Source organism: Struthio camelus, chromosome 21 (genome assembly GCF_040807025.1).
Source record: "Struthio camelus isolate bStrCam1 chromosome 21, bStrCam1.hap1, whole genome shotgun sequence".
NCBI classification, from domain to species: domain Eukaryota; kingdom Metazoa; phylum Chordata; class Aves; order Struthioniformes; family Struthionidae; genus Struthio; species Struthio camelus.
Genome location: NC_090962.1, coordinates 6,203,153 through 6,219,617, shown reverse-complemented (window position 1 = coordinate 6,219,617; position 16,465 = coordinate 6,203,153). Strand labels below are relative to the sequence as shown.

At 62.4% G+C, this 16,465-nt stretch overlaps 1 protein-coding gene across 6 annotated transcripts in view; it reads left to right on the top strand.

The window, feature by feature from the left end:
• Positions 1–16,465, top strand: part of CASZ1 (castor zinc finger 1) — a 262,426-nt gene that overhangs the window by 152,544 nt on the left and 93,417 nt on the right. For 3 of the 6 annotated variants that reach the window (XM_068915714.1, XM_068915715.1, XM_068915713.1), the window contains exon 3: positions 1,818–1,903. In XM_068915714.1, the coding sequence (XP_068771815.1) occupies positions 1,900–1,903 (4 nt within the window). In that variant the 5' untranslated portion in view covers positions 1,818–1,899. Of the gene's footprint in view, positions 1–1,817; positions 1,904–13,951; positions 14,160–16,465 lie in introns of those variants that run through there. The other 3 variants (XM_068915717.1, XM_068915710.1, XM_068915711.1) reach the window with 3 other exon arrangements.

Below are 16,465 nucleotides of genomic sequence, written 5' to 3'. Positions count from 1 at the left end.
CCATCCTTAAGAGGACATGTCAAGTACAATTAGCGTTATCTGTCTAAATATGTACTGGGAACACAGAATACAAGAGGAGGCCTGGCTGGCTTTAATGGAGACATATGCAAGGTCATATTGCCTCATACAATCCCCCAATCTGATTTGGGGATTACACGTTCTAAGTAAATTGGCGTTATTCCTCTTGCATCATTGATAAGCTGCGGCCGAAAGAAGGGGAGTTTAAAAAAAAAAAAGAAAAACAATTAAAAACTCAAACGCAAGAACTGACTGTGCGAGGGGGCGAGGGGGCGAAGCCGGGGAAGGGGGAGAGCAACGGGGAGAGAGTCGGGGAAAGGGGGAGAGAACAAAAGGGAGAGAGAGGAAAAAGAAGGAGCCTGGTGGAACGGCAGAGAAAGCGATGGAAAAAGCGAGCGAGAAAGAGAGAACAAAAGAGAAAGGTGGGAGAGGGGAGGAGAGGGGCAGAGGGAAGTGCTGAGAGCGCCAGGGTGGGAGAAGGCCGTCGCGTCGGGGAGCTGCTGGTCCTGTGGCTCCCGGAAAGCCGCGTGCTCAGCCTCGTTCAGCGTCAGCGCTTGGGTGGGAGAGGACGGAGGCGGCCAGGTCGCGCGGCTTCCTCACCCCAGGGGCTCCCTCTGCTCCGCGTCCGTCCGTCCACCTGGGATGTCTCACCAGCTCCTTCCCGCCTCTGGGTCCCAGCCAAAACCAGGCATCTATCTTTGGCACGGCGCGCAGGCACGGCCGGCGCGAGCGACAGGAGGAGGCCGGCCGCGCGCAGAGCGCCGGGGCCCCGGCGCGCGGGGAGGAGCAGCACAGCAACGGCTTCCCGGAGCCGCCTTCCTCCCGCTGTTGCCCTCGGCGGGGCTGGCGAGGGGAGGCGTGCGGGGGGCTGAGCTGGGCCGGGCGCTGCCTCGGGCCGCTGCCACGTCTCCGGCAGCTGAGACAGCGGTTTTCGCGCGCTCGCAAGAAAGAGCCTGCGGGAGCGGGCGAAGCGCCCTACGTGCCCTGCGCGAAGCTGCCTCGTGCCCCCCGCCGCCTTCCCGGTCTGGGAGCGGGGAGCGCGTGGCTGGCTGGCGCGGAGCAGTCGCGCTCCTCCTGCGAGCTCTGCTGCGCGGGATAACCCCCTCCGGAAGTCTCACGGCACGGCTTTTATGCTCCGTCACATTTTTGGAACATATGGTTTTAAATAATTCAATTGACTTTTCGTGTGTTTTGCTGTGACTTTTTTTTTCCCCCCTATCCCTTTTCTCCTTCCTCCTCGCTCACTGCGTTCTCCGGGAGCGGAGGAGCGCAGATGAGCGGATAAGGGGGTTCGGTGCCTTGCAGCCCTGTCCTGCACCCCGTGAGCTGGTGCCCCGCTGGCGTACGAGCGCGGCCTCGGCGTTAGCGCGCTGGTGACCCTCTGGGGAGGGGGGCCAGCAGGGGAAGCAGGAAGGCTGCCAAGGGGAGAAGCGGGCAGGTAGCAGAGGAGGCCGCGCCGGCAGATCGTGGTGCAGATCGGTACAAGGTCTGTGGTACCTGGGAAGCGGGACTTAGCCGAGTAGCAGCTGCTCTCCCTCCACTAAATTATTTCCAGCCCTGGTTAGGGGTCTCATGTGCAGCGCGGTGCAGGATCGCTGTGCACCGCGCTGCACAGTGCCAGCAGGGGCAGGAGGGCACCTTGTTTCCATGCAAAGCCTGGATGCCCCGCACTGGCCCTGCTCGTAGCTGGGTTCTCGCTTGCCCCCGTGTTTCATCTGGGGCCTCTGTGAGTCTCTGTGCCTTTGCCCAGCTCAGGTGCGTCTTGTGTATTAACTGTCTCCCTTCTCTTTCCTCCCCAGGATGAAGTGAATTTAGAGCTAAAAACCAGGCAAGAAACCAGGCCTTGAAATCTCCGAAAGGTAGGAGAGACTTCAGACTGCAATGGGTATGTCACTACGCCCTCCTGGGTTCTCTTTTCCTCTGCGTGTCTCACACTTCATGGGCTGCTCTCGGTGCCTGTGTCTGCACTAGAACTTTTGGGGCTGGACCGTTGCTAATTATAAAGAGGCCTAAAGAGGGAGGAAGGTCTAATGCAGACATGGCCTGTGTGTGTCCTAATCCCGTCTTTGTCTTTATGTACCAGTTGTTCTGGGCACCTGGTTTTGTTGCCGTGGGGTTTTCTCGATTTCTTCTTTGCTGCCTCTATCTTCACAGGTACAAAGGCGTGCGTACCTCTTTCTCTTCATCTGTATGGGCTGGTGGGAGGTGGATGAGGGCCTCTCAATGAGTCGCACGCAGTCTCTGTATTCTCGGTGAGACTGAGTTGAGCTCAGTTCACGTAGAAGCAGTTTAAGAAGGTGTTACGTTCGCTCTTGTCCTCAGCTGGCACATTTTTATCTACTCAGACTGCAGCACATGCTGGTAGGGTAGGAGCAAGTCTGCGTCTCCCGCTGAATCCTGAGTTCTCCTGGTTTTCCCTTTACCTAGACCCTCACAGTCTCTCTTACTGCAAAAAAGATCCTTCACAGTCTCCTAGAGCTGCATGGTCGCTTAGTCCACGCCTAGTAAGAGTTAGAGGCGTAGAGCCTAGGGAAATGAAAGATAAAAGTCTCTCCTAAAATCCTAGTCTCCTCCGCGTGCTAGGTGATGGAGTTCCTGCCCTGTCCGCGGCGATGGTCACTGAAACTCCCTGCTGTGCTGAGGCTGTTCCCACTGTCCCTGCCTCCTGCCCGTGGCCTGGTGGGCCAGGGGCTTGCTCGCGTGTCTCCCAAAGCGTCTCACTGCGCTGCCTGCGCCGCCGGGCTGCACCCTCTGCATCGCCGCACAGCGTAGCGTCTCCCGTGGCTCCTCGCCGTTCCCGAGGACGGCTCTCGCTCTCCTGGGATCTCTCGTCACTACTTGCCGCTAACTGCAGGTCTCCGTGGTTCCTTGAGCCCCCCGGTACTCACAGGACACCCTCGCTGAGGGCTGGGATGGTCGGTGGGAGTCGCGCACCCGAGCGTCCCCGCCGCGGCCGGCCGGGCCCTTGGCTGGGCGGCGCCAGCGGGGACCCCGCGCTGCAGAGCTCGTAGGTGGGGGTCCGAGCGGTGCCGGCGGCCCGGGCCCCAGCCGGGCCGGGCAGTGTCAGAGGTGACCGGTGGAAGGCCAGTGTTATGTAAATACCGCCGCTGTAACACGGCGGCGGGCCTGAATGGCCCCGGGCGTCCATCCATCACGGCTGGGGAACAGAGGCCTCCCTGGGAGCGCGGGGGCCGGCGGCGGTGCGGGCAGGCGGGCGCAGGCAGCATGTGCCCTCCTCGTAAACTGTTTGTTTGGGGGGTTTTATTTTATTTTATTTTTTTTGTCTCTCTCGTTTCGGGGCACCCCGCGGCGGGCAGCGCTCTGTTTTGTCCTCGCAACCTCTCCCCCAGCCCTTCATCCCTTCCTTTTCCTCCCTCCTTCCCCCGGCCCTTAAAAATATGGGGGGGGGGGGGAAAGTCCCCTGTTCACATTGCGGCTCCTTTCTGTGACTTCAAAGGCTCCCCGTCATTGTTTGGGATCGGCAGGCAGTGGCCCTGAAACGGTGATCACAGCCGGGCCCAGTGTAGGTCAGCAGCGAGCGCCATGCTCCGAGCGCTGAAAGGAACGGGCAGATTCTTCCCTTTTCATGCTTCACAACCCTGGTTACAGCGCGCGGCCTCGCTGCGTGGCTGCTCTTGCTCTTTTCTCTTCCTTTTCCTCCCTCCCTCTCTCTGTCTCTCCCAGATCCCTCCCTTCTCCCTCTGTTTGCTCTCCTCCTGCCCCGCTCGGTGCCCGCCACCGCTCACTTTTCGCACTTCCCTTTCTTTTTCGTTCTTACTTCTTTCCGTTGCATTTCTCTCTCACTCTCTCTTGCCTGGTACGGCACAGTTTCGCTTCCTCTCCTCTCTCTCTTTTCTCTTTGCTGCTCTTTTTGCATCGTTCACTGTTTTCTTTCTCCCTTTCCCCTCTCCTACAGACGAGGCTGGGTTTCCTCACGCCCCCCGTCGCTGCCGGGTCGCAGGCTTCAGCTGACGTTTGCCCGGGTTTCTGTCTTCCCCTCTGATATCTCACTCACTGCGCCCTGAATGACAGCGGGGCTGCAATCTCTGGGTGAGCCCAGACAGCCCTCTGCTCCCAGCCCGGTGCCGCGGGCTGGCTCCCCCCGAATTTAGCGTCCCCTTGCCGGGCGAGGAGCACTCGCCGCCGCTGAGCGCCCGGCCGGCTTCCGGCTCGCCCTCTGGATTTGCGGGTTAACGTGCAGTGAGCTAACAAGTAAGGTTAGCGCGGCACCCGAATTTGTGAAGCCAGGCGCTGGCTTGGCATCCGTCGCAGAGGAAACGTTTGGACGGAGCCGGCGCCTCGCCGGCCCCGCGCCCCTGCAGCATCCGAGCCTGCGCGCGGCCGCCCCGTCCTGTGCCCCCGGAAGCGGAGATCACGCTACTTGTGCCTCTGGTGATTTGTGAGGTTGTTTTAATGGCGAGGAGCCCACCAGGACTTGTCTCTTGCTAAATAGGCATATTAAGGGACATTGCGGCAGGGGTTATAGAGTAATAATTTGTCCTAATGAGCTGGTGTCACGTCCTCCCAGGCCGAGCGGTGCGCGAGCAGAAGCTGTGGTAGGAAGGGGCTGCGCTCGCTGACCCGCCAGCCCGGGTTAATGAAGTACTGCACGGCTCGGGGGGTCGGAGAGCAGGCGCGAGGGCAGCCCCCGCGGCAGCTCCGGCGCCGGATGCCCCAGGCGGAGGCCGGGCCAAGCAGCCACCTGCGTGCCTTGCAGGCGGTTGGGTAGCGAGGACGCGGGGAGTTCGCTGCCGGCCCCCCGAAACGAACGGCCTTGGGGAACGGGCCGGTCGCAGGACGTCCCGTCCGGCTGCTGTCTGAAGAGCGCTCGGCGCTTCCTGGGAGGCGGCGGGAAAAGGCAGGAAGGCAGAGTCCTGTCCTGCCGGCTGGCCGGGGCGCTCCGGCCTGCCTTGCCGCTGCGGATCACGCCGGCCCCTCCGCGCTGGGGCCGGCCGGGGCCTGCCATCTGCGACACGAGCCCTGCGTGCCATCTTCCTCCTCCTCCCACCCCTCTTTCTGTGCTCGCTTCCCCCCCTCCCCTTTCCTTTTGCTTTTCTCTCCATCTCTCTCTCCCTTTCATCTACTCGGAAGGCTTTACTCTACTTCCTTGTCACCCTAATTGATTGCATTAACCTTTCAGCGTATTGGATTTCCCCAGCACGGTGCAGAGCGCGCTGCGCAATATGCTTATAACGTGGGCCGTAGTGGACGGGGAGCAGGCAACGAGCCCCTGCTCCAGCAGGCTCTGCTGAGGACTGGCGCGCCGGCAGGGCGAGAGGCGAGAGCGCTGCCGACGGGCCGGCCCGCCGCCCTCCTCCCAGCGAGCGGCGGGCGCTGCTGGCTGGCGAGAACCGAGTGCTTTGAAAAGCATCCAGCTTGGCGATATGTTTGATCGTATTCCTGTAGTTTGTTGCCTGTCTCTTAGGTCCCCTCTGCAGCTCTGCCCGCGGTTTTGTCTCATCTGTTCAATAGATGCCTCCTGCTAAACGAAGGTGGGTTTTGTGCTTAGGTACTTGTTGCCAGTGGCGGGCTGAGGAGAAGGCAACAACATGGAAAGTGCGCGTCTTCACAAGGTGCTTGACTTTGCTTTTTCCTTTAGTTCCAGTACAAAGTATGTGAGCGTGGAGGAGGTGGACACTTTTCCAGGGGGTTTAAAGACAAAAGCCTGGGGGCATGGTGCTCAGGAGGAAGCCGGCAGCAGGGTGCCAAGAGGTGCTCGGGGAGGGGGAGAAGCGCCGGCTTCCCTCGCGGCGAGAGCCCGGAGAGCGTCAGAGACCCGGCGTCAGGGCCAGGCGGCGGAGAGGCTCTGCCGTGCGATCGTGCTGAGGGACCAGAACGGCAGATCCGCTGTAAGCGACGGTGCTCCCCTTAAAGCGTCCTGACGCAGGCCGCAGTGCAGCGAAACGCGTTGAGCAGCGGCTTGGGCCTTGCTTAAGGCAAAGACGGTTAAGTGCCTATTTACAAATTTCCTTCAGCTGGGGCTAGAGGCCGAGGCCGAGACCCCATCGCTCTGTTACGGTTCCCTTTTTAAGGAGCGTTTAGCAGAAGAGGGGTCTTCGTTTATGCCTGTGGCTCACAGTCGGAACAAATAGCAACAGCGGAAGGATTTCTGTTGACTTCATTGGTCTTTAGCTCAAGTGCCCGAGGAGTTGCAGCATCTTATTAAAAGCGGAGTTACTCTTGCCTCTTTTTAGAGGGAGGCCTGCTCTGCCCTGGAGGCGCCTAGAGCTGGCGTTGAGAAACTTTGCCAGTTGCTGGGCCCACCAGGACGAGGGGCCGGGCCTGTGTCGTGAAAGGTAAGGGCAAGCCCCCCTCCGTTTTTGCAGGAAGAAAGGAGAAAAGACAGAAGAGTCGGAGAGGAGGAACAACTTTATTTTGGGGAAATTGCAGGCAGAAAAGGAACAGGAAGCAAAGGATGAGAGGTTTAAAAGGAGCAAGCGAGAAGGGGCGAGCGAGAGGGAGCGCGAGGCACCTCCTAAATGGAAGAGTAAACAGGCACTCGGAGGCATTAACTTAATTGATTGTTCTGCAACAGGCTGAACGCTGTGTTATTCTGTCGCCGTGGCAACAACCCAAAAAAATTGTCAGCCTGTTTGGATGAAGTGAAGCGAAACATTCTCTAATTTGCGGTGATCCGGGTGTTTGTTTTCCTTCCGAAGAGGCGGGGGCTCTATTGATCTGTTGTTTGCCCAGAGCGGTGACAGGGGAAGCGGGAGGCCGGGCTGTGCTCCCCGGCCTGCTGCCCGGGCCGCGGAGGCCGCGCGGACCCTTCCCCGCATCCGCCTTCGCGTCCAGCTCAAACTCCGGCGGGAGGCAATGTCCCGAGGAAGCCCGGGGAGAGGGGGAAGCTCCGCTCCCTCCTGCTCTCTTGCCTTTGGGTTTTACGGTGCGCCTGTCTCTGCGGCGCCTGTTTGTCTACGAAACCGCTTGCTGGGATGGAGAAGGTGACGAAAGGACGGGCAGAAGGACTCCTACCCGTTCCCAAAATGGGACCTTTATTCAGTCCTCTCCGCTGCGCTTCGTGGGATCCTTCCTTGAATCCCTTCTGTGTTGCAGTCTCTGGGGTTAGATAAAGGCAGCTCCCCGCGCCGCGGGGACAAGGGCAGCTCTGTCCCCCCGACTGCCTTCCCAGCTCCCCGCTGTGCCCCCGCGTCCCCGCGTCCTGCAGGGCCCGGCTCGTGCCACCGCACCGCCGCCCGCTCGGCGGAGAGGAGGAGACCTGCTCGAGCTCTAACCCGGCGGCGCCGGGGTAACTCCGAGCTCTCGGTCACAGCAGCAGAGAGGTGAAGGCCCCCAGGCGAGGAGCTGCGCGGGGAGGGCTGGGGGAGAGCTCGGGCCGGCCCCCCGGGGCAGCGCCAAGAGGCAGCGGCGCGAGGCCGCGCGGAGCCCCGGGGGCCGAGGCTGCGGCCGGCGGGCGAGCGCTGTCCCCGCACGCTGTCCTGCCCGGCTCGGGGTACGCAGGCAGGGGCGCTTCATGTCTGCCAGGAGAGAGCGAGCTGCCGGGCAAAGTTTGGTGGTTATTGGTGTCAGGAGAAGCTAAATAACCCTGTAACCGGTATGAAGGTGAATTCACGGTCTAGTGAGCGCTGAAAATACGAGAGGGCTCTGAGACAGGCAAAGCGTGGAGAGGGGAATACAGTCCGCCCGGGGGCTCGGGGCAGCGCTGCGTCTGGCAGGGGCTCGGGGCCGCGTACCGTCACCGTCGGGGGCGCTCGGCCCGGCGCGCGCGCCCTGGCACGGCCGGACCACCCGCCGAGCGCAGGGCTTCGCCCGGGGCCCCGGGCGGCCACGCGTGGGTGGCGGCGGCGGCGGCGGGCCCGCGCAGCGAGGCCGCGTGCACGCCTGCGTACAGCCGCGCGGGCAGCCGCACCCGCGCCGGGCCTCGCAGGCTCGCGGCCTTGCGCGCGCAGCCGGGCCAGCGTACAGGCACGGGCGTACAGGCAGCACGGGTACAGCCCTTTGCTGTCTGCATCAGGCTCACAGGCAAGCTCCTCTCTGCTGTAACTACCCTCCGGTCCGGCGGATTTGTCGAGCAGGGCTGCAGGAAACGCGTCCCTCTTCCCGCTGGGAGAGGCTGGTGCTGAGGAGCACCGGGGTCTGCAGAGAGGAAACCCCCCTCAGCTTTTCACCTGGAGCTGGTGATCTCCCCGTGCCGAATCCCAGGGAACGAGGGAACGGCGCTTGAAGCTGAGCCAGCGGCGCTTTACCGGCAGACGTTTGCAGAGGAGACTTGGATGAATTCATAGTAAAATCAAGTCGCACTTGGGTGCCAGCGCCACGTTCCCAGGCGAGCCGGCGACCGAGGTGCGCGCCGGGCGGGCTGCCAGGTGCCTGAGCAATCCCCGCGGAGGTGGCAGCGCCAGCCAACCCGCAGCCTCTCCCTGCTCGGGCTTCTTAATTATTAATTTATTTTTCTCCCTTCCTTGGCAAAAAAAATAGTATTTGGTAACGACCTCAAATTGCAAAATGCTGATGATTTGGAGAATGTGTCACAGAAGCTCCAGGGTGATAAAGGGGAGACGAATCCCAGCCAACAATCCGGCTCAGCCAGTTTGCCTATTTATTAAAGAAAAAGCCCAGATCATTAACTTTTTTTGTTGTTGTTCTGTTTGCAGGCAACTCCCTGCTGGCAACTTTCGGGCGCCCAGTAAATTAAACCGAGTATCGGCCTGGTTCAGGGGCAGCCAGAGCACCTGGTTACAGCTGTGAAACGCGCTAGAAAGCGGGTCGGTTTGTGCTAGCGCGTGAATAACGCCTCCAGGGTGCCGCGCAGGGGTGCGCTCTGGCGGAGGGGCCGCTGCGCTCTCCTCGGGAGCCCCATCGCGCCGGCCCTGCGGAGCCCGCCGGTTCGGCCGCGCGGCATGGCGAGCGGCGCCGGCGTTGCTCGTGGCGGTGGCCCCTTCCTCGCCTGCGGAAGGGCCTCGCTCGCTGCCGCCTCCGGGGTCGCGCGCTGCGGCTGCAGAGCTGAGCTGAGCTGCTCATCCCGCTGCTGGCTCGTACGCTTAACTGCCCCTCCGACGCTTTGCTGTGCCATGTTGGTCTCCGGAGGGGCAGGGCTGGGAGAGAGCGTCTGTAGGCACAGCCCTTGCTGCGTCCCCCTTTGCCTGCCCGGGTTGCTTGTTGAATGAAGAGCAGCGTAGGGATGGGCTGGCCTGCCTGGCGCCTCTGCGAACTCCCCAGCGCTGTCAGCGACGGGTGGTCACGTCCCCCTGCGCCGCTACATCCCACGTAGCGCTTCAAGCTAAATCAGTTTGCTGAGGTCTCCAGCTTCCCTTAATTCAGTGTCAGGACCGGGCTTGCGTGGCTGTTATTCACGAGGCTTTATCAGAAGCACAAAGCTAGCATCTGCCCTCCCGCTTCCCTCTGGGCATCGCCAGCTCTCCCGCCCTGGCTTTGGCGCACCGAGGCTCGAGGGACTGCCCCACGGAGCCCGTTTGCAGGCAAAACTCGTTTCAGCTCCCGGAGGGGCTCGGTTGTTCGGCAGCGGCGGCCAGGAGCGGGTCGGCTCGTTGCTGGTCCGGCGGCGGAGCGGCGCGCAAGCGGCAGCAGGGGCCGCGGGGCGCGCGCGGGAGAAGGGAGCAAAGATGCTGCGGGGATGCTAGCCTCTCCCCTGTCCTCCCGGCGCCCGGCGGGGCCGTTTCAGGTGTTCGTCTCAGCTGCTGTCCACGCTCCTTGCCGCTGAGACAGCCACCTTCTTCCCGAGGCCTGGTTCACGTCCCTCCACGATCATTTCTCTGACGAAGCCTCCCCAGACCCGCGCTCACGTGGGGGCTGATGGGAGGAGAAGGGTATTTTTCAAGGTTTCTGCTAGGTTTTTTTCTTCTGAAATACAAGGATGTGCAATTTTTTTAGTTTCAATTTAGCATTGGAGAATTTTATAATTTAGTAATTAAAATCTCTGATAGGCTTTAGAAATTGCAGCTAATTGAATTTAATGGGAAGATGATTTTCAATTTTATTTGATTACCCGGACCCCTGGCATTGGTATTTATGGGAAAAAAATGGGAAATGTGCTGTGTGGGCTAAGATGGCATAATTGAATTAGGGCTAATCGGATTTCTTCGTCATGAATTTCACTATAATTTTCCTATAATTTTCCATTAGATATCTAGTTTACAAATATTCACAAAGAAATGAAGCTCTTTCGGAATGGAGATTGCTGGCTAACAGGATTACGGGGACGATAGCTCGGCACTGCCAGCCCGGGCTCCTTCAGTAATGCAATCGCTGCGTCTGCCTCACACTTACCGCCCGCCGCTGCCCCCCCGGCCCCCGGGCAGGGCTCCCGCGCCGCCGCGCTTCCCCCGGCCTCTTTGCCGCCTCCCCGCCGGCCGGGGCCGCTCTGCCGCACGCGCGCACGCGGGGACCCGCGCGGGGCCGCGCCAGCTGGCTCCCGGCCGCCTGCGGGCGCCTGGGCCAGCTCGGGGCTCGCTCGGGCCCCTTGGCCGCGCCGGCGCAAGCTGAGCTGCAGCTCTTCTGGGCAGCGGTCACCTTTCCGCTGCCCCGGAGGCCGTCGGGGTGCCCAGCGCGCCGGGCTAGCCAGGGTGCCGTCGGCAGAGGCCGTCCTCCGCGGCGCCGGCTGCCGTCCCGGTCGGCCTGTCCCCTCGCCTGCTCACCCTGAAATCCCCGGGCTGCGCTTTTAATCGCTGTAGTGAATTGCAACGAATTGTTAGCGTACTCAGGCTCCTGCCGCTCCTTCCCCCTGCGTCTTTTGGGCCCGTGTGCGGCATGAGGGCGCGCAGCGCGTGTTCGCTGCCTCCTGGCCTGCTCCTGCTCCAGCAGTTGCCCCCGGGCAGGGGTCAGGAGAGGAGCCGCCTTTGGCTTGCAGCAGCCGCCGGCAGCGGGGAGCTGGCGTCGAAGCGCTCGGCGAACGCCACGGACCAGTGGACGGCAGAGGCGACCCTGGCGGAGCCGCAGCCGGCGCGCGGGACAGTCCGCGCAGCCGCTTTGGGCGGCGGCGCTTTCTGGACGCCGTGTGCCGATGACGCGATTGAAACTGAAGGGAGAAGGAAGGAGCGACGGAGAAGGAAAGGGAAAGACGGCGCGGATTGCCTGCTCCTGCCGCCCAGGCCCCGAGGCCTCCGGGCGCCTCCCTTGACGAAACAGAAATCAAACAAAATTGCAGAAATAGGGCAAGAGCATTTGCCTAATAAACTCCCCGAGCGGGAGGAGGAGGAGGAGGAAGAGCGTAGAGCTGCCAGATCTCCAACCTGCCACGTGGGAGCCGGCGCCCTGAGCCCGCCTGCGTCCAGCGCGCGGCCCCGGGGTCACCTCCGGCGAAGGAGGAGAAAGCGCCAAGAGCGACGGGGCTGAGCGTAAAAACAAAGGCAGGGGAGACGGGCAAAGGGGGACGTCCCACGTATCGGCGTGACTCACCCCCTGCTCGGCCCTGGCACACCATCTGCGGGGAAAGCATTAAACTGTAATAATAATAATAAATTAATCATCCTTCCCCCTTTTCCGCCGAGGATCTGTGAGCACCTGGCCAACATTAACTGCGGAGCGCTCCCGACGCCCCTGCAAGGAAGGGACGGGAGGAGGAGAGAGCGCCTCGCCTGCCGCGACGGGGCAGCCCCCTCCGAAGGGCTACGGCAGCGCTTGCTGCCGCCCGGCCGGGCAGCTCGGCTCGGGTGACGCGTGGGGACCGCGGCGCAGGAGCTGCCTCCGTGCCTCGAGGCAGCGGCGCCCCGGGGGCCGGGGCAGGAGGGGGAGGCTGCTGTCTCGTGGGGACGCGGGGGTCCCCAAGGGAGCGGAAGGCTAAACGGCCTCCGAGAGAGGAAAGAGCAGCTTTTTCTTGGGTAAGAGGCGCAGGAGGGAGGATGGGGAAATAAAAGCTGTGACTGGAGATCGCGGCGATAGGAAGCCAGGCCTTGCTGTTGCGTCAGCTGCAGGGCGCGGACTTCACCTGAAAAAACACCTTGGCAAGTTGTTCCTGCACGGAGGAGCGGGAGGCCCGGCGGGAAGTCTGCGGAGGGGATGCTCCGGGTGTGTTGAGGTTGCGTGCGTGGGTACGCGTGCGCTTGAATGTGAGCGGGCACCAAGAAGTAGTTGCTGCGCTGGAGCGCGCGTATGCGGGGTGCGTGCTGGGCTGGGAGGGCGGGGAGCATTTCTGCGCTGATGTGTGAGCGTGCTCAGCTCGGTGCGCGGAGGAGAGCCGGTACGCTTCGAGGGTCTGCGTGGCTGCGTGCGTGCCGTGGCACAGCCGGTTACCGAAGCGTGTGAGTTCCCCCACGTAAAGACTGAGATACGGTCAGGGCAGCGCTCGTGAAGCTCACAGGAGAAGTGAAAACGGAGAAAGCTGAGTGACACCGGGAGCGGTGAACTCAGGGGACCGGTCAGGGGCCTCTCGCCGGCAGGAAGGTGTGGTGTCCAAACTGAGCTGTTGCAAACCCGGAGACTGACAGATACGTAGCCAGCGTTGGCATTTTCGGAGCTGTCCGCCGTTTCGTGGGCAAGAGGCTCTCGGGCAGCTGCTGTGGCGGCTGGCTCGGGCGCGAGAGCCGGCGGAGGCCCTGACCGGCAGCAGGGCTGAGGTTGCCTGGACGCTGTCCCCGTCGGGGCCGAGCGGGGCGCCGCTGGCTGCCTGGGCAGGTCGGGGACCACGGCGTGGTTAGAAACCAGCAGGGGAACTTAGCAGTCACGCTGCTGATTTTTGTTGCTTCCTTTAAAGCAGCGGTTGGACTTCTGGTGGCATCTGCCACCTTTCCTCCTCCACCGTTCCCCCTCGCTGCCCTGCCGGACGGGGTCTGGAGAGCGCCGGGGGCTCGCGGGGCAGGACGCGCAGCCGGGGCACGCTGTCCCCACCGCGCCGCGCTCAACTTCCCTCCGATTTTTCCAGGGAAGCCAGAAAACCCGTGCTTTCGGCGAAGGACACCCCGCTCGGCCCCCGTCTCCTGCGCTCTGGCCTGGCGCGCTACCTGTTTGCTTTTACACGTGCGAAGCTAGCGCCTGCTGGGGGCCGCGTCCGGCGACGAGCCGCAGCCGCGCTGCTGGGTCTCGGGCGCAGGACGCTCCCCGGCGCAGCCCGTCCGGGGCCGTAGAGCTGAACAGACCTGGGCTCTTCCCAGCCCCGGCGCGAACCTGTCTGGCCGCTTTGGGCGAGTCGCTTCCCTTGCTAACGCCTCAGTTTCCCCGGCTGCGCAGTGGCGTCGTGAAACGCGCGCTAAGGTCTGCCGGTAAAAGGATTTAAGAGCTCGCGAGTTCGCCCGAGCCCCGGTGAGGACTCCGGCTCTGCCAAAATCCGGGGAGCCAAACGCGGCGGGTTCACAAAAACAGCCTGCAACCTGCTCAAAATACCTATTTAATCAGGTAAATAATCTGTTCGTTTGTTCTAAAGAAAGAGGCTTATATCTGTGTTTACCCAACACGCCTCTCAGAACCTCCCTCGCATTCTTTGCTACTTAGAAAAATAAAGCGACAAAAAATGAGGAAATTCACTGCAAACAAAAAAAAAAAAAAAAGAGAGAGAGAGGAAAAACCCCGTGGGCCGCGCGCGGCCGTGGCGCAGCGCGCTGACTTCCTGCGGGGGCATTGGGCAAGCGGCTTTCGCCAGCGCTCGGGGCTGCGCCGCGCCGTCGGCGCCACGCCGGGCCCGCGCGGGCCGCCGACACGCGTGGGCCGGCCGCGCCGCGGGGGCGGCGGCGGCGCGTGCGGGCCGGGCAGCGCGGCCGGCGCCTCCTCGCCTTCCCCGAGGCGGCCGCGCGTGGGTCGCGCGCGTGGGTCCCCGGCGGCGCGGCCGGCGGCCATGCGAGGCGGCTCGGGCCGCGGGGGCGAGCGCGCTCCCTGCCCGGGCAGCGCCGGGTCCGCCGCCGCCGGGGCGCGCTCGGGGCCGGGCCGGCGCCCTCCGCCGCGCCCCGCGGCCGCCCGCAGCCCGCCCGCTCCCGGCCCCGGCCCCGCACCTGCCCCCGGCGGCGGCGGCCGGCGCGGAGGCGGGTCCGCCGGAGCCTGTCACCGCCCCCCGCGGCCGCCGGCGCCCGCCCCCGGCCCCGCTGCCAAAGTGACTCGGGGAGGACCGGCACGGCAATGACATCAGTGCTTTAAACAACTTGTTATTCGGGAGCAATCAGCCGCAATTAGGTATTAATTAAGTATTATGAAAGTTGATTATTTAAGTGAATTCGGCTTTCGTCTCTCCGACTATGGTAAGTACAGCACAATTGTCCTTTTCCTGCCCCCCCCCCCCTCCAGCCCCCCGCACGGCCGAGCCCCCGGCCGCGCCGCACCGCGCCGGGCCGGGCCGGCTCCCTGCCGGGGCGGCCGGGCGCTGCCCGCCCCGCCGCCCCCTCTCGCCCCCTCGGCGGCGGCGGCGCTGCGGGACTGCGCGACCCCCGCGGCCGCCGCGCCGGCAGCGGAAACTTTCCGGGGAGCCGCGGGCCGAGCGGGCAGAGGGGGCGGCGGCGGCGCCAGGTGCTGCCGGGGCTCGCTGCCTCTTTCACTTTTCTTTCGCTCGCTTCACGGAAGTTGCTTTCTTCGCCGCCGCCGCCGCCGCGGCCCCCCGCCGCTCCCGTCCCGCAGGCGGCGGCGGCGGGCACCGCGCTCCGCAGGGCCCTTCCCGGCAGCGCGGCGGGGCCGGGCGCTGCGCGGGAGGATGCGCAGGGGAAGTTTATGGGGGTTTTGAAATGATTCTGCGTTTATATTTGTTGTAAGTTGTGTGGGTTGTTTTCTCTTTCATTTCTTTCGCCTTTCCGAGCTCCGGCGTCTTGTTGGGAAAGGTTGCTTGTCAGGTTCCTGTGCTGTCTAAATGAAAAGGAATTTAATTTATTTGGGACAAGGCAGTGTCAGAAGATGAGGCTGCTTATTACCTTTAATGAGTATTTTTTTTTTTTCAGCCGGGGCATATCTGGGATGGGTTTGTTTTCGTCCTTTCCCTGCGAGGTGCCGGAGACCTCCCCCACCCCTTCACATCTCCCTGGGAGGATGAAGGGTGGCCAGGCTGGGGCGATGTTTTGGTTTTAGATTAGAGGCCCCAGTATTGGGACTGGGTGTGTGTTTGCTTGTAGCTTTTTGTGGCTCGTCCCCTGGGGTTTGATCTGGTATCAGGATGGCGAAGGGGGGGGGGGGGCCCAGCGGCAGGCCGGTCCGCGCGTGGGTTGGCGCTGTGATAGCTGGGTGTGGCGATGTGTGGGGCTGAGGCTTCCCGGCCTCCTGCGGGGCCGGGGCGTCCTTCCAGCCAGAGTTAGCGTCAGGCTCACTGGCTTGTGTTGTTGGGTTTTGTGGCCCTTGGCTGGCCTGGGGCAGGGCTTCGCTTAGAGTTCACAAAGTAGGCAAATTTGGAGCTTGGCAGGAATTCCTTGGGCCGTGTTCCTTCCCTGTTGGGGATCCAGTCCCACCGCTTTGACCCAGCACCGGCTAACACAACCATATTTGCTCCTCGCAACTGATCGGCACCACTTTTTAGCCCCCGGTTTAGATCTAAGAGAGTAGTGGGCCAAAGTGGCCTGCCCCGGTGAGCCGCCCCATCTCACGTAATTATTGCAGGGGCGTGCGTGTACGTGTGTGTGTCCTTTTTTTTTTAATAAGGAGCAAGATGGTAATAAACTGGTTGATGATTGACTGAGCCTGAACTATGTACTCTGGTATTTTGATTGAAAGGATAATTTTGTCATTGTTCATTTTATTTATTTATTTCCATCGTTGATATCAGGAACCAAATGGCGCCGGAAGTGCTTCCACCCGTGAGCACGAAGCGCCAGTTCAGGTTCGGTCCAGCTGTGGGTGTGTGTGGCTGCCTCCCTTGTAGATCAAGGAGCTGCAAGGCTGCGTGGGCAGCCTAGGAGTTAAGGATGTGGTGAAACTGAAGGAGGGCAAACACTTTAAAGAGTAATAAACAGTGATTTACCCCTGATCTCCATCTCGAGGAGCTGTGGCAGCTGGGAGATGGGATCTGCAGGCAGCTGCCCAGGTGTTCCCGGCCCCGCTCAGCCCGGTTTCGGCCGGGGCGCGCGCCCCTGCCCGGGGAGGCAGTGCCCCCTGCTGGTGGGAGCCGTGCCCGCTGGCCAATGGGCACCCGTCGCGCGCCCAGGGTGCCGCCACCCGGCCTCCCCGCCCCTCTGCTCGGTGGCCTCTGGCCTCCGAGGCTCGTTCGCCCGCGAAGGGACTGCGGAGCCCCTCCTTGTTCTCGGAAGTGCCGTGCGCGCTGCCCTCCTGCGGGTTACGTGGCTTTCGGTGCTCTCGTATGGGAACCCAAGGCCCCAGTAAGCCATGGAAATGAGGATCTGGGAGATCTGTTTAAGTCAGCATTACAGTCTGTGTGTGGGTGAACCCGTCTTGTCATGATCTCAGGGCAAAGACCTGCCCCATAATCACCACCTCTAACCCTTATCTACTTGGGCCAGCTTATCTCTCTCCGTCGCTGCCTCTTGACTTCTCTCCAAAGCCTCGGGCTGCGGCTCCCTGGAGGCTGCGCCTGGAGGCTGCGCGTACGAGCTGCCAGCTGGCAGAGACGAGT